This window comes from Hibiscus syriacus, unplaced genomic scaffold (assembly GCF_006381635.1).
Source record: "Hibiscus syriacus cultivar Baekdansim isolate YM2019G1 unplaced genomic scaffold, ASM638163v2 tig00109983_pilon, whole genome shotgun sequence".
In the NCBI taxonomy this organism is placed as follows: Eukaryota; Viridiplantae; Streptophyta; class Magnoliopsida; order Malvales; family Malvaceae; genus Hibiscus; species Hibiscus syriacus.
Window position 1 is genome coordinate 779,582 of NW_024062549.1, and position 21,617 is coordinate 801,198.

Consider the following 21,617-nt stretch of genomic DNA (forward strand, 5'->3'; position numbering starts at 1 on the left):
TTGAAATAGAAGGGTTTTTAAAGCAAGGAAGCCTATTGAATTCAGAGAAAAAGATATGATCCTTCCATCTTTTACAAAGCGTTGTGTTTCATTGATAAATGCTTCAAATTTTAGTGAGTGAAAACAATCATAAATCTCCAAAATTCATAAGTGCTAGTGTTATCAAAGTTAAGTTCTAAAAGCTTTAAGTGAAATCCTATAAATTTGTGCCATCAATTTCAAGTTCTAAGTTAAGGAAATTCCTAAACCTTAAATTAAAGTTAAAGTTCATGCATGTTTATTCTATAGCTTTGATTTTGAATGGTTGAAATGTCTTCAATGTGTGCTCTTGTGTTTCTAACATCAAGATATTGTTGGAATCTTAAAAGGTTTAGGGCAAATCCAAAGTTATCGAGTAATCCGTTAATTCGAGGAATACCATAAACTTAAAGTAGGTGAATGTAGTTGAAATCGAATCTGTTTTCATATATATGAATGTTGTCGAAATGGAGACTGATCTTACTAGCATTAGCATGCTAATTTGTTCTTTATCAAGCTAGCAGCATGGTGAGCAACCCATATTGAGCCAGCCTCACTACAACAAAACCCATGAGTGTGACCTTCCCTTTCAATTGATAGACCAATGCCTGAGGCCTTCCTAGACACCTGAGACCAAAAAAACAAATACTGTTAGATGGAAACCCAGAAAAGTTCAATACCAAAAGTAGGAACACCACAATCACTATCCCAGCTGCAAGATGTTTAAGCAACACCATGGTTTTTTGGATTTCTCCAACCACATATTTTAGTAGTCTGCTTTCTATTCTATCAGGAATTTTACTGCAAGGCATATCTAATCTAATCATTGATAACGATTTCGTTTCATTGGCCAGCACCAACCAATTGATTTTATGGCCTTTTACAGCCTTCTACCAATAGGGGGTGGTTTTGATGCTCCAAACCTGAAATAGGGGACTCAAGAAAGAGAGTCGATTGATTCTACCTCTTCAAACATTTGTAATGGGCCCCAATGATCGTCAATGCCATACAGGAATGAAATTTTCTTCTGGTTTTCTCTCATAAAGTTCCAGTCTGGTGTTTCTGAAAGCTATAACAGAGTAGGATTAGAGTAAGCAATGACCCGAAGATTGTTGATGTCAGTTTATAGTCCAATATCAGTGATACGGCCCTATATTTTATGCAGGACGGATTATGTGGTAGATGCAGTGGTACTCGAACCAAAAACAAAGGAAAACATAATGCCACAGAAGTGGGAAACACCAAAGCTGCAATCCTTGTTTTGAAGCTAAAAATTGTTCAACACAATGATAAAACAAGAAGTACCATGATTTATAATCTGAAAACTTATTCAAATTGAAGACAAATTATCATTAAATGTTCAGTCAACCTCAGCATCCATCGAGCTATTACCACCATATAGAAGTGCAATGATTCAAGTTGGAAAAAAGGTTATCAGAAACAAGAGAAACACAAACGGACCTTCGTTAGCACACTTCATCAAAGACTATTTTTTTTTCAAGGCCACAAGACAACCAGATATCTGAATGGGGTATTTAGGGAAATTTTGTTTGAAATTTTGAAGGATCCGCAAGAAAAATAAAGTGAAGGCATTCGCAAGCAGTAAGGTTGCACAGATACGACTGCAACAAAGGCACATGACCAAAAACATGATATGCCTAAAGCAACAGAAAATCCAATGTGACATCATTGAGTTGCTCTCATACAAGATAATAATGTTGTTTTTTATAGAATTTTTAGACTCTTACAGAACCAATTTCCCGTTGTCAGCATGAGTATACCTTTATGAACTCTGTCCTGGCCATATATAGCACATTGCGTATGGTATGAAACTGCAAAGAAAAAATTATGGGAGAAAAATTAATGTCTTCAATATTAAACATGTATTTGATTTGATATTAGTCATAAGAATATGCATACACACATTATAAGCAAGAATACAATTAGAAAGAGCTCTAGGGCAATTGAACAGACGATGTGAATAGACCCACAAAAGGAAGAACAGACTGCTTATAGCTAGAAGGAATGGCATTTTAAAAGGACTTCACCTGTGGTAAGTGAGAGCAAGCAGCTTCATGGGCAGTATTAGACCATGACTTCCCATTAGAAAGTTCAGAAATTAGCCTCAAAACCCGTCTTGGTAACAAGCCCAACAATGCTACAAAGAGTGCGACTGTAGTGGACAGTACTCTGGACCTGAAACACAAATTGATTCTCTTGATCCTCCAAATGAACAATGGAATGCCAACCTTTTAATGCAAAATTAAACAAGCTTCCAACAGAGGCAACTAAATATAATTCAATCCAACCATCCAAGAGAGAGAACAATACCCAACTATTTAGTCCTAGCATAGCAGATAAGGTTTTCTTTTATTTTTGGTTATAAAAAAATGAGTTAATAAATGATATATGGGATTATGATTTTGCACAATCTTTATAAATATTGTGCAGTTAAGGGATCATAAGGTATAGTGGGAAAGGAAATTTAAACATGCTATACAAAACGGTACCTGATGATGTGGTGCAGGTGCAACAAATAGAAGTGTAAGGGAAGAATACTGGAAATTAGTATTCCTCGTAATTGTTAACTGTAATATTTATCCCGTAAACTATGTATAGGGGAAATTAATGATATAGAAAGTGCCTTACATAGTCACCTTCACAATGACAGCCTGTTTCTTTGATTGCAGATTTAAGGCTATAAACGGGTAGAGTCCAATACAATATACTGCCTAACACACCATAGAAAGAATTTCAGGAAAACAATATTTTTGGTTAACACAAATGGGAAGAATTATGAGAATAAATTAGTTGAAAATATTCACGCCACCTTCTCTGGAAGTCTCCTTAGAATTTCTAGCGCTATATATGAACCGATAGAGTGCCCTACCTTCATGCAAAATTAAATACCTGCCGTGAGTTTAATCTTAGAAATCTGAATCATCTTCAGAATTTTAGAATATATACTTTGACAGAAATTTGGTGTTTTTCATTATTATTTTTTTCTCTCTTTTCCCTTATGAAAGTCGATGTCTGCTTTAACAGAAAAACAAATAAAAAAAACATTTAGTGATAAAGATGTTGCAATTCATCAGATGTTAGATCGAGAACTGTATGCTAAGCAGTGTTGAACAGATACAACCATGCTGCATAAATAGCCAAGCATGTCTATGCTCATTTGTTTCATGGAAAAAGGAAGACATTTCAAGAGGTAATATACTCAGAAGAAGAAACTATTTTTTTGGACAAGCAGGAAGATAAAACAACAGATAGGCAGAAATTAGTCTTACCAGAACTAAAGGGGCTTCGATATTTTGCATTTTCAGGAACTCAATCTGAAAAGTAAAAATTAAAGCAAAGTTATAATGTTGTATGATGAACTGGTTATCTAAAATGGTTTTGATCATAATTCTAAACTAAAGATCATCTAGAAAGCTCGGAATAGATAAAAAGGATAACCAATACAATCAAATTAGCATTCAATAAGAAAAAATCACAGTCAACCGTCAAGAACAGTTAATTTGATTTCATGGGACTAAAACATAAAACTTGAGCTCTCATGTTGACCCTTAATAAATTTAGTCTTTCAACTCGAGCATATTTCTTAAGAATTTTTAAACAGTTCCATAAACATTATAAATCAAAATGTATCATATTCATTAACAATCCAGGACATTAAAATCAATAATAGAGAATAATTGGCAATTTTGATAGAGACTTTGAAATTCTTCCAATCTACCAATTTTCTGAAAGCCAAATAAATAATTAGAAGGTTACCTTGTGATCAATTTGTTCTTGCAAGGAATACAACCTCCCGCGATCCCAATTCTTCAACAGAGGTTAAAGAAGAAAGAAACAATTAGGAAACCATATAGAGATGCACATAGATTACAAAGAATTGCTGTAGGTACCTTTTCTGTATGGCCTGCAGCGCCAACAGCTGATCGGAACCATATGAAAACAACTATTAAATACAATATTAGGGCTAATAAATAAAAAATGATAATATCTTTCAGAACAAGAAAAAGGTTCTCAATCTTTTGCCTGATACAGATGCAGTTCCTCCAAGTAACTCAAACAATGATTCCACAAATTCCTTGTAAAAGGTAATAGCACCTGAGATGATCAGAAGCACTTAACATCTAATTCTCACAATTCAACTAATACCAAAATAGTACATCAATGACATTAACAAACCAGGATTTCCAGGAACGAACACAACATGTAGTGAGGGACGATCAGCACGAATTTCCAGAATCTCAGTCATGCAACTGTCCAGTGAAGATGTCCAAGAAAAGACCAATAAAAAAGAGAATTGATATGTATCAGAGGATAAGCAGCTAATGCAGAGTTAGTGGACATGGCGAGTTGGTTCAGCTATAACAAATTTAGTTTTTCAGTCTTCAGTCAATTGGCATGTTTGTTAGCATTTTCCCCATTTTCTGTAGTGCAGTTGGTCAAAACATTTTTCAGTTAGCTGAGTCAGCTAATCTTGCGTGTAAATAATAACTGATATTAATGATTGATGTAGGTTGTGTTGACCTAAACAAAAATGGGTCATCACTATTCAGCAGCTCTCTAAAGTTTCTTCTTGTTTTTCTAGTAAGCATTTTCTCATACACCTGCTGCTCATTTCATTCCTTACTTCATTTTTATAAAAACAGAACCTTTATAAACGCAACATACCCTGAGACATTGCACAGCCGAAGATTCACTCGTTTTGCAGCATCTGAATCCAAATCCTCGAAATTCATTTCTCTACCGGTGGAATTCGGAATTCTATCATTTCTCCTAAAAGTTGATGAAAGGTTATTGCAGAAAGAAAGAATGGGTTAGATTAAAAACGCCTCATAGTGAAACACTGTCAAGTGTCCAGAAATGAGCTGTACTCATTTTTCATGACATTGTAAGTGCTTAAAAGCTGAGAATAACCAAGTCTACAGTCACATGAATCAACAGTCTGATAAAACTAATGCATACAACAAACAGTTGGGAGATGGAGGAAAACCCCAAAAATACAGTTGCCTATTATCATCATCAAATGAACAATTCTCATGTACCTGTAACTGAAGGAGCGAATAAATGAAAGGGGTCTCTCTGTTAGAGAAGCAATGCGAGCTAACATTTTTTATCCTAGACAACTTTTTTTTACCGTATTTTCTGTCAGGTCTTGTAAATCTATAAGAAAACTTTCAAAGTGACTGTTTAAGAGTCAAGTTAGCTACTCTTGAAGTACCCAATAGGCAATGGGCCTGGAAAAGTATTGAGACACTGACCAGTCACAACTCAGCCTCGCTCTCTTTTTATTTCATGAATATGTTTTTAGATAAACTACACACTGAAATAAATTTTAAGTGTATAAATTATATATCGAAATATGATTTAGAACTTAAAGAATTTTTTTTAAAAATAGGTGTAAAAATTTTTTTCATTGTACTTTTAGGAGTTTCTTTTATTTTTTTGATTTTTTAAATATAAATATTTTTTATAAAAAATAAAAAAATAAAAATAATTAAATTAAAAAATCCCTCCCCATCCATTGTTCCCCATTTACCTCCCCGCTCCCGTCTTGTTCACCCCCTTCACTGTGCAATCTGTCTAAGGTATTGTTTACACACTTAAAAGTGTATTAAGCTTTATAAGTTTGATAACAATACGTTTTTTTCTTTAAAAGCTTGAAACAAATTATTTAATTAAAATATTACAAACAAGTTACTCCATCATTAAAATTAAAACGGATGTCTAATGTGAATTGATATAATACTATTTTAGGCCCTGTTTGTTTGGTTCTGAATTGAACCGTTTAGATCTGAACACTGAATCGGACCGATTCAACGTGTTTGTTTCGTACAAAATCACGGCTCTGAATGATTTGGAGGGGCTGAGTGATTCAGACTAAAAAAGAACGCTTAATCATTCAGTTTTTTGATCATTACGCTAATACCCTTTTTCTTACCCCTTTCGTTCTTGTTTACAAGCCCAAAACAGAGATCAATTCCTCTACGTTCTGCAATCGATTCATCATTCTTCTGTCGTTCACCTCTGATTCATCCACCGTAGAGAACACAACCAGGTAATTATTTTTGTCTTCATCTTCAAACTCGCCTTCCTCGTCATTTTCGTGGATTCATTTGCATTCGGTTCTTTTCTTTGTTACTTCTTCTTCACCATCTTCTTGTTCCTCCACTGATAAGTAACTCCTTTTCTTCAATCAGTTAAATCTTTTGTTAGATTTTCGTTTCAGATCTCGATTTCAGCTAGATTCTTTTCGTCTCTTGTTTCTTAGAGTTTCCAGTCATTTATTGGTCCATTGTTTACTTCAAAATTATTACATTTACTTCGCTTTACCTGCTTGCTGGATCTGTGTTAATGTGCTTTGGCAAATTGATTTGTTTTTTTTTTCCTGCTTCTATCGTGTTCTGTGAACCCATTTTGCAGAAATTTTAGGAGCCATTTTAGTTTTATTTTAAATTAGGGAAATTGTTCCTTCTGAACCCAAGGAAGAGTTTTTATTTATGTGATTCTTAGATCTGATTGTCAGTATGATTGATTTGGTGCAGTACATTATGCAAAGACAAAATCTGATTGTATTGTGTAAATGTAATTATTGAAGTTATTCATATATGACTTTAATTATTGTGTAAATGTAATTATTGACTCTAAGAAGTTGGTTGAATATAGCAAAAACACTCATCACCTACATGTTTTTGCTTTTCAAATTATTCCTCGTGGTTATGGTATTGTGACAGTGTTTGATGATTACATAAATGCTCACCTAAAACAATTTGCTGCTGATTTTGTTTCAATCTGCAATAAATGAGCTTCATAAGCCTGTGTCTTGAACATATTTTGTTGTCAATCTGTGTTCTTTTGTGAAGTAGCAAATATGCAGTTAAACATTTTAGTTCATGAATAAATCATTGACATATATCATATTGTTTGAGAACCATGTCGATAAGACAGTGTTAATGTCCTTCGGCTTCCATTCAATATATAAATCTGAACTTGGGTCATTTAGAATAAATTTGTAACAGAAAGCTAGGGAACTATGTTTTGCTTTCATTAAGCACTGCCACTATGTCAATCTGCTTGCAAAATTTGTTACAAAATTTAATGCTTGCAAAAGTTGTGAATATTGTCATGTAAAAGTATCGAAAGAGTTGAGTTATTTTGCTTGAGAGTTGAAGAATCAATATTGTTGCACTCTGCTTGCAAATGTTGTGAATATTCTTTAGCTCTCTATTTGTATAAATGCTTAGCTTTGATGAATTGTCGGGTTTTTTTTATCATGCATAATGGAATAAATTACGGCAGTAGCAAGAAAATCCATTTTTTTAAAAAAAAACTTCAGTAACTGAAATAACCCGCCCAAGTTATATCGCTTCGGTTTGATTGCTTTAGACAAATGATTTTGATCTGGTCAGTTATCTATTAGTAATATCGGTTAAGTCAGTTTACATGAAAAATTCGACTAAACTGACTGATTAAACTGATTGCTCCTCCCTGCTAATTGGTTTATCAAAGTTCAATTTGTTACTATGTTGAATGTTATCTTTTATATTTCAATTTTGGGTTTATTAATTTATGCAACTTGAATGACATAGCTATCGTTTGCTTGCGGCCGGCTTCAACCATTTGCTGCTCATCTGCTCTCCTTCCGCTCATTTCTGTCAACTGCCGGTTGCTACAACTACTACCCTTTGACCTTTGCTTCCGATTTTCTGCTCAGTGCTCACTGCTATTAGGTACACATGGATTTCTCTCATTCTTTTGCTATTAAGCATTGTTTTGTACCAAATGGCATTGATATAAGTCAAGGGAAAGACATCAAACTTATATGTAAAAATGACATATATATACTATGAGTGCAATAAGTTCCATCACAAAATAGGGGAGAAAAATTGGTATAATCCTGTAATTTTAGGTTCAGTGAATAAATTTGTCTTCTCGTTAATAACTAATTTTATTTCAGTGTAGTAACCAATTGACTAAAGCATCAGTTTTTTACACTATAAATTAATAGCCTAGATATGTTATTAGACCATAGAAATTAATATACCAATGGATATATGGAGTTCTGGTCCTCTAAATATAAGAAAAAACCGTAGAATCAAGCTGTATATGTTGTTAGTTCACCAATGGATATATTAGATATGTGTCTTTTTGATGATGTCTTTTATATTTTGTTTCGACTAGGTGCTATATTGGATTTAAATGACGATGAAGTGTTTCTAATCATTATATGGTGGTTTTGGATGGTAAATGCATCACCAAGAGTTGAAAGAATTCGAGACAATAATTCAACATTGACTGGACATGCATATACACAAGAATTGTTATTTGGGTCGAATACACAATGCCATGAATTAATGCGTCTATCTCGTGATGCGTATATACTGTTATGTAACCATTTTAAAAAAAGAAAATGGTTGCAAAATAGTAGGATGATAACCGTGGAAGAGAAAATGGCTATATTTCTAACAATTATAGGCCATAATGAACGTTTTCGAATGGTTAAAAGGAGATTCCAACACTCCACACAAACCATTCATAAATGCTTTCATGAGGTACGACGTGCAATGATAAAATTCGCAAGAGAAATAATAGTTACAACATCACAAGAAACAACACCGAATATGACGCAAAGACAAAAACACCTACGAGAAATATTTTCGGTATGTTTTTTTATATATTTTTTGTTATCACCCAAAAAATAATGTTTCAGCTTCTTATCATTTATGTTCTTCAATAAAGGGTGCAGTAGGTGCACTAGATGGAACACTCGTACATGCAGTAGTTCCTATCGATCAACAAGCTCGTTATAGAGGAAGAGGAAAGGGTGAATGTTATCAAAATGTCTTGGCAATTTGTGATTTTGATATGATATTCACATTTGTGTGGGCTGGATGGGAGGGCATAGCACATGATTCTAGAGTTTTGACAGAAGTTGCATTTAATCCAAACTCGGGTTTTCCTTTTCCTCCACAAGGTATATATCATTTCTTTCTATCGTATTAAAATGTTTTAATTCATTACATTTATTTATAGTTTTTTGTAACAAAATTTTAATGCTTATATATAAATAACAGATAAGTATTACCTTTGTGATGCTGCATATACCAACACACGTGGCTTTATGACTCCATATCGTAATACGAGGTATTGGCTAGCAGATTTTCGACGTCAACGTGCCGTAACCAAGGAGGAAAGGTTCAATCATGCTCATGCACAGCTTAGAAATGTTATAGAGCGTGCCTACGGAGTTCTGAAAGCAAGATTCCCAATCCTAAAGCAAATGGCTCCTTATCCTTTTCCAATACAACGAGACATAGTGATTGCATGTTTTGCGGTCCATAATTTTATAAGAAAATGCAAAGTTTATGATCAATTATTTATGGATTTCGACGAGAACAACATGTTTGCTTCTGAAGAACAAGATAATGGAAACGAACAAGACGAGATAAATGGAGTTGAATGGGGTCCTTAAGGCAATGAGTATATGGCTAATCTACGTGATCACATTGCTAATCAGTTGTTTTTAAATGCTTCAAATTAATATCTTTTTTTGGGTTGATTTGTCTAGAACAAAAGAATGCTTGTTATGTATTTTGTTTCATCAAAAATATAAACCACTCTTTTATGCCATTTCATGTTAGTAGATTTGTTTATTATGAATGTTGATAAATTGTCTAAAAAATGTGTTTTTAAGTTACTTGATTTTATATTTTGTTATGATTGTTGCTAATTTTGACAAAAAAAAGTATTTTTATAAACATCAAAAAGTAAAATATTTTTTTAGCATTTATTCACAAGGTAGAAACAAATATATTTTATTTTGGCACAAAATCATACAGAAGGGTAATATGGTAATTTTTTGTCATTCAGACCGGCCATTCAGATGTATTATCAAACAAACTTTCTATTCAAAACTATATCATACAGAGCCTCTTAATCATTCAGACTGCTAAATCATTCAGTGCTAAACCATTCAGTTTTAACAAACAGCCCCTTAGTCTCCAAAAAGGTCACTCGTGCATCGAAAGAAATCTTTAATACTAAGAGTGACTTTAGTGAATAATGTGTCTTTTGGTATCTGGGTCAAACCATCTTGATCAAATATCAAGTTTCATTATTGTTAGATAAATTACGACTTTTAGTAAGAATTAATTATCTCATTACACCACTAGGGGTCTTGATCATGCTAATGATCACAGTTACGGGCCACAAAGACAACAATCTAGAGGCAATATTGGCGATATAAATAGAGGACAAAAGAGACCTCGATTTCAACTATATGGTAAATTTAGAAATCATGATTAATCTTCGATCCATATGATCTTTTTTTTTTTCAATTCATCTACAAGGCACTTTTAGTGGAGAATTCTCCTATTAACACTCTCAGGTTTAATATCCCAAATATAAAATAAAAGTATTCAACTTAAACAAATTAAAACCTCCCTCTCGGGTTTGATTCTAAGTTGCTAAGTTGACGCTCAATCGATCATCAGTCACCTCCTTCTCGATTATGGCTACTTCCACGTCCTATTGTTGTTTTCTTAAGATGCTCAAGCTTCCATGGCCGACGGTAAGAAAAGCAAGGAGAAGAAGACTAAATTTACAAGATGAAAAAGGTAAGGAAAAATGTGTGAAGGCTTGCCCTTATATAATCCTCCAAGGTCAAAGCATCCACCAATAGAAAATTTCTTATTTTTCTTTAATTTCTATCCTTTTAATAGCATGAATGAATAGTTGTCTGATTCTAGAATATTTCCTCTAACCGCCAGCTGACTCATCAAATGATACAATAATGGATCTGAATGCACCACAATCCTGCCTCTAGCTGCTCGCAACAATATCTGACAACATCAAATAACTCGCAGTATTAGAGCAAATTAAATCATAGCAATGTCACACTAAAATATATCAAAATTAACTCAAAATCCACTAACTCACTCTCAGCATGCATGTAATGTAAAATATACTAAAAATAATCTAAATATGATCCTAAAATGTTAAAGTACAAGTTTTACCCAAGTAGAAATACTCTAAATAATAACTCTTTTAAAGAGTTATCATTTTTATTAATAAATGTGATTTGTTTAGAGCGTGTCAGGTGGATAAAAGACACTCATTATCCTTTCATTCTTCAACTATAGTGTATACAAAACCATTTGAGCTTATTGAAATGGATTTGTGGGAATCTGTCCCTTTGCATTTTATTAGACTCTGTTACTATTTTTGAATTGTTGATATGCTCAGAAGGAACTGCTGTGTTTATTTATTTAAAAGCAATTATGATATTATGGCAGCCTTTTAAATGTTCACTACGCTGGTTGCAAATCAATTTAATGCAAATATTTTCTGTTCAGACTAATGGTGGAGGTGAGTTTCATCCGCTTAAAGCATTGTTTCACAAGAACGATGTGCAACACAGAATCACATGTCCTTCAGTCTCTTAGTAGAATAGAGTTGTGGAAAGAAACATATGCATTTGGTGGATATTGCCTTACATTAATTTAACAATCCTAACTGCCTCTTTAATATTGGTTGTATGCCATCTTGAGTGTAGTTTTTCTAATCAACAGGCTACCATCAAAATTGTTGGGAGGTAAGTCACCACATCAGAAGCTATATGTCCATGTTTCTGATTATCAATTTTAGTGAGTATTTGGATACGATTGTTTCCCCGTTTGACGCCCTTTATCAGACACAAATTAGACTATATGTCGAGACCTTATGTGTTCTCCGGTTATTCGCCAAAATACAGAGGATATCAATATCTTAACAAAGGAGGCATAGTGTTCATTCCAAGGCATGTTAAATTCAATAAATCAAGATTTCTCTTTACTGATCAAGCTAAACAAATTCAAGTTAAGCATTTTACCTATCAGTCTCCATTATTTCCTCGTGTGTTTCATGACGAGCAATGCTATGCAGCAGCAACCAATAATTTATAACAAATGAACTTAACAAAACGGCATCACAAGGAAGGAATCGAAGCTGATAATGAATATGGTGTTGAAATTGTTGAAGAATCAAATCAGTTCGGGCCAACAGGAAATAAATTAACTTGGGCTGTTAGAGTGGATAAAATGAATAATCAGCTGAAAAGTGTTGAAAGAGAAAAGGGAGTTGAAGACGGGTCTCTATCAGGTGACAAGGAGCAAAAGAAGGTGGAAGGTTCTCGTCTTGAATCTTCTCAGCTACACCCCAAAGTAAAAGTAAATAGAAGGAAGAAATATGGGTCGCTTCAGGAATTTCAAAATAGATTCTTAACAGAAGCAGAGAGGAAAAGAAGAGATCGTGCTCAAAGAAGACTGAAGAAAAATGAGAATGACTCGGATTGTCTAGCAATTGAAGGAAGTTCGCTGTCAGACTCAGATTTACAAATTACATGGAATATATGCACAAAAGAGGCAAAGAAGGCTTTGGAACTGGGGAAGGTCCTGGGCATACAAATCATAAGGAATGAGCGCGAGGTAATCAAAGAGTTAGCGCTTTTGGAAGAAAAAGATCAGTTATCGAGGGAGCTTGGTGGTCAGGTTGGTGATTCTTTCTTTTAAAGAAAGTTTGCCAGTATTGGAGTGCTGGAGAAGCTTCAATAGCCCTCCGTTTTTTTGTTTCTATATTCATTTTTGTGGCTTTGGTCGGGTCTTCTGAAGCATTTTTTCATACAGTTGATCAATGAACCATCTCATTGCTAAAACGACTATTGTTTGTATTTTCGTTGATATATGTAGCTCTGAATATCCTTCTGATACGATCTTCCGGTGCCACTGGAACATTTTAAAATACTGAGAAGTTCTGCAGAAGAGTTTTGTAGGAAAAAGATGACGTGATAACAAGACGTGGGGGCGTGGTGCGTTTCGGAGGTGGGGTCTTGAGTATTTTCGGGTCATTGACGGTTCTTAATTGATAACCGAGATAGGCTCTAAATGGTGATCCATAAATGTTGTGCAGTGGTTGATGGTGGTGCCTGTTAATGTGGCTACCACTAAAGAAGAATTCTTGTTAGGATTAGGGTGTCTTATCGTGTGTTTCTTTGCTTATAATGGTTTGCTAGAAATGATGTCTTGTCATGGGTTTTGGATTATCTCACTAGTCCAAGAGAGTGGCTTTCTATGCTTTTAGTTGGTGATGCTTGTATTAAGGGTATCTTTTCTTTGGTTTTGGAATCTCTCGATAGATTATAAGGGTGATTTTCTTTGCTTGCTTATAGTGTTACTTGTAAGGGTGCATTCACATGGTTTGTAGATCATCTCGAGATCCAGGTAGGAGAGGAAGAGGACAAAGTTATAGACTTGCTTTCGTATGTTTCAGGCTTTATCAGAAAAGGTGGGGGAGCTTCTTCAGTCAAGAAAGGTGACCCTTTTTTGGTTTGTACTCTGTTAATATGCCTTTGACAATGGTGGATTATGTTTGTCTAGCTTGATCGGCCAGCTTGACCGATGGGTATGGTTCAGTTTTGTTTTGTTCCGTGAGATCGAAAATTTAAGGCGGACCATCTAAAAAGTTGGGTTGTCTAGGGACTGTGACATGGAGTTATTGGTATTTAGTACATTCTATAAAGTAGGTTAAGTGAGAGTTTATTGGTCTTCTAGTTCTTTTTGCATTGTTCTTGGTTGTGTTGTGTGTACTCTTTTCCCACATAGTAATGGAGAGATTTTTAATGAGGCATACAAGTAGATTTATATGATTTAAATCCTTCTAATAAAATTTTATTGCCGAGAAAAAGAAAAAGCTGCGGTGAGACATCTACTGTACTAACAGCAATAGATAATACATATGAGACAACAACTATACTATAATGTGTAACAGAAGCACCAAACATCAGTGAAACAACTAGTGTAGTAGACTTTTTCATCTAGTGAGGAAGAGGCATTCACCTCGTCAAGCACCCCTAGTCCTAAAACAGCAGAATCATTACCATGTGAGATAACAACTTCAATCCCAGTGGTAATCACTTGCAATGAACAAGTGATTAATCGACACCCATGGTTACTAAAAGAAAAAGTAGGGGTTTTTAAACCCAAATTATTTCATGTTCAACATGTTCCAAAACTTGTAAAGCCCTCCAACATAGGAATGAAATGTATGTTGAGTATGATGCACTGCAGAATAATCAAACATAGGAGATAGTTGATCTGTCTGTAAAAAGACAAGTCATCAGTTGCAAATGTCTCTTTAAGGTCAAGTAGAATGCAAATGTGTCGGTTAATCGATTCATATCACGACCTGTTGCTAAGGTATTTTCTCAAATTCCAGGTTCTGACTTCTTGGACAAATTTAGCATAGTAGTTACTTTTACAGTTCATATTCTACTTTCATTGACAGGTACAAACATATCGCAAATTAAACAAAGTGATGTCAACAACGCATTCTTGAAATAAGACCTTAGTAATGATGTATATATGGTGATTAAGGTGCACAATGTAAAGAATATGTGGCATTTCTTATTAAATATAAAATAAGTGACTATTTTATAATTTTTTAGAATTGAGTGAAAAACATATTTACTAATAATTAGGTAACCACACGTATACTTTACCTCATATCTACATAACATTTAACAAAAGAACCAATTGATAAATACCTACAATTAGAATTAAACACTTCTAAGTTTGAGGACCAAATAAAAATTATAATTGAAGTTAAGAAATATTTGGTGTAATTAACTTTAGAATCATTTTAAAATTTATTTTGCATAATAATATTTTGATAAATTTTTTAAAAATGATGAAAAGTATTAATTATTATATTTTGATATATGATTGATAACATAATAGGGAGGATTAACTAGTTTAAAATGGCATCAGCTCACTCATAATTGATTAAATTTTAATATCAAAGAATTTTTTTTTATTTAATTAGTACACGGTGATTATAAGGTGATATCTATTTGAAAAACTCTCAATCATTTGACGGTAAACGTTCAAACACTTATGCCGATAGTGTGCTCAAACCTGGCATGGCCTCAAAAGTTAACAATCATCTCTTAACACTTGTTTTTTTTAATAATTTTAAAAATATGAACATTTTTTTCTAAGAAAATTACTCCCGACTATTTTCTGAAGAAAATAATTATGTGGGTGTGCAAATTTGTTGGAAGAATTCAAGGAAAAGAAAAAACAAACTTAGTATGAACAACTGCTATAAATCCATCCATTATCTGATCCAGTTTTCATAATAAACTATCATAGTTCTTTCATTTTGTTTCCTCAGATTCAAACTGATCATTCTTAGTTTTCTTTATCAGTTTGTTTCGGAGGTTTTTCAACTTTTTTCGATCAAACTTGTCTTTTTGTTCAATTTTCCTCTTTCTTTTTTATCTGATTCATTTCTTCCTTGCTTTTTGCAGGCTTCTGCTTCTTTACTATTTCATATATCCCTACCAAGAATAATTCATTAATAAAAAAATGTTGGGCGATTTCTTGAACGGATTGCTCGTGTAAGTCTCTTTTTTAGGGTTTTACATTTTTCTCCTGATAAATAATATTTCTAAAGTATGATCTTATTTTCTTACCATTTCAGGTTGATCTTTGGATATGCATATCCATCGTTTGAATGCTTTAAAATGGTGGAGAAGAAGAGAGTTGAGATGGATGAACTGAGATTTTGGTGTAAATATTGGTATAAAAAATCATTATCATTTCATTCCATTCCATAAATAGTACTAAATTGCAGTTGCGGCTACATCGTCGAGGTTGTGGGTGTTACGCACGTTATAGCTAGATTTTTTTCTTAAAAATAACTAGGTTTTATGTTTCAGATGCGGTTTATGGTACTGTTGTGACCTTGAAAAACGTTACGATGCGGCCATTACAACGGCATCAATTTAGTACTATGATTCCATTCCATTAACCCTAATACACTTATTTTGAAGAAAATCAAGAGTGGTTATGGATTTTTGCAGGATCCTCGTTGCTTTCATTACAGTTATTGAGAGGATAACATATATATTCATTTCCTGGTTGCCCTTGTATGGCGAGATGAAGCTTGGGTTTTTTATCTATCTATGGTACCCTAAAACCAAGGTAATCGAACAGACTAATTATTTTTTCGACTCAATTCGAAAAATTAATGTATTCCGATAACACAGGGAACCAATTTTGTTTACGACAAGTTCTTGAGGCCTTACATGGCGGAGCATGAAACCGAAGTGGATCGAAAGATCATGGAGCTGAGAGCTCGTGCATGGGACGTGTTTACGCATTACTGGGCGAACTGCTCAGAAGTGGGATTGGCTAAATTTTTCGAGATGTTTCAATACATTGCAGGCCAAACTGCAAAGTTCAATCAAGGAAAACCTAGCAGCAGTAAGAAGTATGAGGAACGAAGTTTCAATATTCCGCCACCACCGTCTCCGAACGGTTTACGGAGTCCGACGGCGAGGAACAAGGAGCCATCAACATTGAGCCGTGTCAACTTTGTAGATTCACCGAGGTCCGGTCAATCGCAACCGGATAGCCCGTCGACGTACGAGTTCGACAACGACGATGACTCGATTCCGTATTCCCCAAGCAACTCTAGGCTCCAACAAGCTCGTTCCAAGCTCCGACGCACCAAAGCACAAGATGAGTAGCTACCCACAATTGTTTCTTGAAGAGCAAGTCTGAAACCAAATTCATCATATTTTTTTTCGTTCCATAAATATTCTATTTTTATGCAAAAAGCGTTTTTTTAGTTAGAAACCTTTTTCTTGTAACTTTTGTCTTAGGCATGAAGTGGAAAAGAAAACAATGCTTCCCTACCCAATCATTTGACAATAAACGTTCATACTCTTGCATACAAGATGTTTAATCCCGGAACTTTAAAAAATAATAATAAATTCCTTAACTACTAAATTCATTTGATATGTTAAATTGTTTTTCTTTTTAATCTCTTTTCTTAGTAATATGCATGTTTGTCTTGTGTATTACTCAAATTATGTTTTGAACGAAATCATTAGGAACTAAAATAAATTGAACTTTAGTTAGCAATAGGGAACAAAAGTTATTGGCTGACAATTGATTTATAATTTAATTGTAGTATCGAATTTTGAATGGGTTAATTAAACTAGCATCCCTAAATTATAACTCGATCTTTAAATTGATCCTTAAATGAAAGAATACTCTTTTGTACATAACTTTTCACCTACGGTTGGAACATGTACCCTGGCAGTCCGAGACTCAGCTGATCGGTTGTTCATCGACAAAAGTAATATTAACTATTTATGGACCACAGTGAACAATTTGCCATCTACTGTAAAACTGGGGGTGCATCGATGGTGAAGGATCTCAAAAATGACAATGAATAAAGCCACTCACAAACACAATTAAGCTTTGTTTAATGGGACTTTTTTTTCGACAATATAATTTTATTAGCGAAAGAGCAGCTAGAGTCGACTCTGATATATGACTCATTAAAAATCTCCCTAATCTTAAGAGGAGGAAAAGATTGCATACAACCGAGACAAAGACCCAAAAATAACAACTACATATCATAACAAACAGACAGTCGAAAGTTACCGAACAACACAGTGAAGAAAACTAAATAACATAGCTGTAGCACAATTAAAACAAAGCAAATTTCGATGCATAACTTACACCCACGCCTCTCTTCAGCTACAGAGAAAAAATAACGACAGACCAACAATGAAATACAAACCTCAAAACCACCCATTGACAATAGTAGCCTACCTGTAGAAGCAAACTAGCTAGCAGGGCAGTCCTCGACTATATAATGCAGCACTCAATGAAGGAAACCAAATTCTAACAAGACAGCAAAGCAACTTATCATCTCCAAATCCTACCCGTTGACACCTCCAAACTTTAAAAACAACTTCTCTAGTCAATCCATCCCAAGCCAACCACCCAGCCAATGAACTATAAGAATTTGACACGCCTTGAAATTCGACCACCTTCATGTTATTCACCCTAGCATCACTGTCCTACAATAACGACCACCACTTCTATGGACGGAAGAGAGGGTTATGAAATCAATGCAAGAGTAAAGTTCCACGTAAATGAGTGTCGAACCTAACCACCCTTCCTCAACAAACACATCCAACAATATATAATTCCTTTGATCATTGCACAATCAACATAAGAGTCCTTCACAGACCCGAGAATAACGCTCTAAGATCGCCCGATTCTAAGCGAAGGACACCTCTACATCCACCTCGACCCTCAGATGAAACCCCAGCAACTAAAAACTTTACCATACAATCGATGTTTGGGCTCAAATTCCATGGCAGAAGGTTAATTCTGATAGGCATTCTCTAGGATTCTCCCACCATACGGTGTCATAAAGATGCAATTTATCCGATAAAGCTCTCAACCATAAGTAAGGAACGCAAATTCGTTGAGAAAACTAAAACTTTCAACCCAACCCGCTTGTTGTTAAAGATCACATCATTCCGAGCTAGCCAAAATGACCAAAAATGCTCTCACCCATAAGTAAGTAACGATAAATGGACAGTTCAAAAAAGATGATTCAAGTCATCTAACTCCGATTCGCACCAACAGCACGCACTCTCAACCCCTTCCATACCAAGCCCTCGACTCCTCAATAACGCCTTTGTAGGGACACTACAGACCCCCACGAACACTGGCGCCCTTCAGACCACTTCAATTCATTTTAATGATGCTAGTTCTTTCACCACCTCCAGCTCCTCTCCTGATATTTGGATTCCTACACTCTTTCTCAACGCCAAAGTTTCCTCCGCTTTTTTATACACAGCCAAACACTTTCCCTTTAGATCAGAATCAGATAACGACCTTCCCGACAACTCATAATACTCCAAATATTGTATCTTCAATTTGTGCTTTTTAATCGCTCGATCCCTTTTTATTCTATTTGACACCGACAGAACTTGATCTTGCAGTTCTAAGAGAGACCCATACCTTGTTTTATTTTTTTTCCTGACTAATTTAATTCTGGAAAGAGACCTTCTAAATCAGTCCCCCAATACCACCTTTACTAGTTCCCGCCAACTTAGGATATTCTGTATGATTTTCTTCTGACCTTAAAATCAGCATCACAATCTGAAACCCATGAATTCTTGCCATAGACTTGCCCATTACTAAGGTCCTCAACAGTCAATACCTCAAAGCCCATGTCCTTTATATCCTTAAGAGCCCAGGACATATATTGATCAACTTTTTCTTTTTCTTTATCAAAAGGGATCACACTTTTATTTTTGTCTTTGGGCCCAACTGAACCAACAACCATCTTTGAATTCTCATAAGGCCACTCTTACTAAAAGTTGCACGTGTTGCATAACCTCGATAGCTGCAGACTAGACTGTTCCTCTTCCCATGTTAACCCTGTCGCCTCCTTTATTCAAGGCACTATTCTTATCATTTTAGTATGCATCACGTACCTTTCCAATGAACTCCTCATTAAAAGCTTTGCCATTTTGTGACGATACACCCTTATCGCCATCTTCTTCCTCCGATAGATTCGTTAGTCTTCTCGGAGGAGTCCCCCGATGAGGCCTGGGTTGATTCAGCCCCTTTCAACCTCCCTTTTACACAAGATTTTCGATTCAGAACATCGTCACCTTTCCTTTGAGACATTGAGTTATCGATCAGACCAACCTCTATCACACATAATTTTATGCTCGGTCCATCCCTGACTGTTGGTAATGTTTAAGTTTTTAAAGGCATGTAAACCCCACATTAGTTAGGAGAAGGATTCAAGATGGATTTATAAAGAACCTTCTCTTCCCTTTTTTGTTGAGTGTATAATTAATTGTTTCTGGCAGTGTTAACTCATTTTATCAATATTCTTACTTTATGTACACTACATTTTATACATGTGATTCTCAAAGATTTGTTTCTTCGAAGTGACGGAATGCTAATGCTTTTATTTTATTTTTGTATTAACCTAGGTGGAATGCTGAATCATGGTGACAAGCATTTCAGGGTGGACCTAGAGAGGGGTTTAGAGTAATTCTACATTGCGGCGTTTTAACCTAAAGTTAATTTGTAGTAGGTTTTACCTTAAAATATCACATTGTTCAACCTAAAAGTTATATAATTGATAATAATTTTGGTGATAATAATTTTGGTGATAATAAAAAATATTATATTTCACTGGGTTTTAACCTAAAATGTAACTTGTCAACTCTAAGAAGTTTATACAACTGATAATAATTTCGGTTACAATCGAAAATGTCTTAACTGTATCTTTTTAAGTTACAATCAAAATATTTATGTAATTTACATTATTTGTTATGGAGAGTAATATTTTTTGTTTCAACCAAAACTGTTATGTTTTTGATAAATTTTTTATTATAAAAAATTTCTACCATTTTTTTAACGTTATATTAACCTGTTGTATTTTAATTAAGCGGTTTAACAGTAAAAGGAAAACCGAAGGAAATGTCCTTGTTGTAGTCAAAGAAATTCTGCATTCAGCAATACTTAATGATCTGCAACAATTTAGTGTCCATCACTTAACATTATCCGGAAGGTTGTGTAATTACCGATTACCATTGTTTTCCTGTTCATATTTCATCTGAAAGTTGATATTTGGATGGATTGAGGGAGGCAGTTGTTTACTTTAAAAAAATTAAAATTATCATATATTTTAAATTTTTTTATGTATTTTTTATTAAAAATCGATTTTTGTTTTCCTAAAATTTTATAAATTCGTTCCTTTCTAAATTGCAGAAGTTAATCTCTTAACATAAAATCATGGGTTCGTCTTTGTTGAAACTAAGATCTTGTTGTATGTTTGCCATCGCGTCCTGCATTTTTTTTCCCTTGGAACCTATATATATTTACGTTTATTATAGCTTAAGTTATGGTCAATCTGCAGTTCAAAGCATTAATACACTTTTTGTAACATCTGTATGTAATTTTCTGATGAAGTTTGATTCATTTTCCTTAGGGGTTTGATTCATAAATAAAAAGTCATTTCTTGCAATCGACTTTTCCTCTTTATCTATCTAGACCCATGTCATCTCATTCACTCTTAGTAAGAACGTGAATATGATAACTTCATTAATATAATATGTATCATACATCTTTATCTTTCTTAATTATTGATAATGTACACAAATCTAATAGATAAAATTGTTTGAAACCAGATCCTATAAAAAGAATAACATTTTCTTTTATCTCTCATGCCACCCAATAACTTCTTCAATGTATATTTTTAAATGAATTACGAGCTTTGGATGGTAACTTGATGCTGTGAAATAATCAAAATAGTCTGTCATGTTTGGATTGGGGATAAGCATGGGTCGGGTTTCCATTCAATCCAATCCGACCTAAAAATTTTATATTTTTCACTCGAAATTCGATTTGATCCGAGCTTAGGGTAATTTCACTTGATTCGACTTTTGAGATAAAACTTGAATCCGACCCGGAATAATATAAAATTATTAATTTTACTCAATAAAATAGGAATTTGATTAAAAATAAATAATACAAAGAGATGTATTATAGTAATTATTTATAAATATATAAGGTATAATTATATTATTTTTCGTGTCAGGTCTGGTTAGATATTTTTCATCCTAAACCTGACCCGACCTAAATTTATCCTCCAAAAAATCGGCCTGATTCAACCCAAATTTGATTTAAAAAAATAAAATCGGATCGAATCAA

At 34.2% G+C, this 21,617-nt stretch overlaps 3 protein-coding genes across 7 annotated transcripts; 2 read left to right on the forward strand and 1 right to left on the reverse strand.

The window, feature by feature from the left end:
- Positions 1-448: 448 nt before the first annotated feature.
- LOC120211776 (lipid droplet-associated hydrolase) lies at positions 449-5,155 on the reverse strand. 5 transcript variants are annotated; one of them, XM_039210255.1, is made up of 13 exons: positions 5,079-5,155; positions 4,705-4,809; positions 4,216-4,289; positions 4,063-4,134; positions 3,930-3,958; positions 3,796-3,846; positions 3,309-3,353; positions 2,849-2,908; positions 2,668-2,750; positions 2,067-2,214; positions 1,800-1,850; positions 983-1,087; positions 451-645 (listed from the first exon to the last, which is right to left on the reverse strand). In XM_039210255.1, exons 1-13 carry the CDS (start codon positions 5,141-5,143, stop codon positions 508-510), a joined length of 1,026 nt encoding a protein of 341 aa, XP_039066186.1. In that variant the 5' UTR covers positions 5,144-5,155; the 3' UTR covers positions 451-507. The 5 variants fall into 5 exon arrangements, 4 of the variants coding, with proteins under 4 accessions (XP_039066183.1, XP_039066186.1, XP_039066184.1 ...); XR_005524632.1 differs by having other exon boundaries at positions 514-645; positions 983-1,080; XM_039210253.1 differs by lacking the exon at positions 451-645 and adding an exon at positions 1,480-1,576 and having other exon boundaries at positions 981-1,087.
- A 3,499-nt stretch (positions 5,156-8,654) lies between these two features.
- LOC120211766 lies at positions 8,655-9,505 on the forward strand. The gene is made up of 3 exons (XM_039210246.1): positions 8,655-8,693; positions 8,773-9,007; positions 9,108-9,505. The coding sequence occupies exons 1-3, from the start codon at positions 8,655-8,657 to the stop codon at positions 9,503-9,505; spliced, it is 672 nt and encodes a 223-aa protein (XP_039066177.1).
- A 5,914-nt stretch (positions 9,506-15,419) lies between these two features.
- On the forward strand, positions 15,420-16,767 carry LOC120211750 (putative HVA22-like protein g). The gene is made up of 4 exons (XM_039210230.1): positions 15,420-15,466; positions 15,550-15,648; positions 15,932-16,052; positions 16,118-16,767. The coding sequence occupies exons 1-4, from the start codon at positions 15,435-15,437 to the stop codon at positions 16,598-16,600; spliced, it is 735 nt and encodes a 244-aa protein (XP_039066161.1). The 5' UTR covers positions 15,420-15,434; the 3' UTR covers positions 16,601-16,767.
- Positions 16,768-21,617: the final 4,850 nt, after the last annotated feature.

Excerpts from the sequence above, each read along its gene's own strand:
- LOC120211776 (XM_039210255.1), bottom strand. The coding sequence starts at position 5,143 with ATGTTAGCTCGCATTGCTTCTCTAACAGAGAGACCCCTTTCATTTATT. Across the intron at positions 3,354-3,795 it reads AAGAACAAATTGATCACAAG|ATTGAGTTCCTGAAAATGCA; the intron begins GTAACCTTCTAA and ends TTTACTTTTCAG. Across the intron at positions 646-982 it reads CATTACAAATGTTTGAAGAG|GTGTCTAGGAAGGCCTCAGG; the intron begins GTAGAATCAATC and ends TTTTGGTCTCAG.
- LOC120211766 (XM_039210246.1), top strand. The coding sequence starts at position 8,655 with ATGACGCAAAGACAAAAACACCTACGAGAAATATTTTCG. Across the intron at positions 8,694-8,772 it reads ACCTACGAGAAATATTTTCG|GGTGCAGTAGGTGCACTAGA; the intron begins GTATGTTTTTTT and ends TCTTCAATAAAG. Across the intron at positions 9,008-9,107 it reads TTTTCCTTTTCCTCCACAAG|ATAAGTATTACCTTTGTGAT; the intron begins GTATATATCATT and ends TATAAATAACAG.
- LOC120211750 (XM_039210230.1), top strand. The coding sequence starts at position 15,435 with ATGTTGGGCGATTTCTTGAACGGATTGCTCGT. Across the intron at positions 15,467-15,549 it reads TTCTTGAACGGATTGCTCGT|GTTGATCTTTGGATATGCAT; the intron begins GTAAGTCTCTTT and ends TTACCATTTCAG. Across the intron at positions 16,053-16,117 it reads TATGGTACCCTAAAACCAAG|GGAACCAATTTTGTTTACGA; the intron begins GTAATCGAACAG and ends CCGATAACACAG.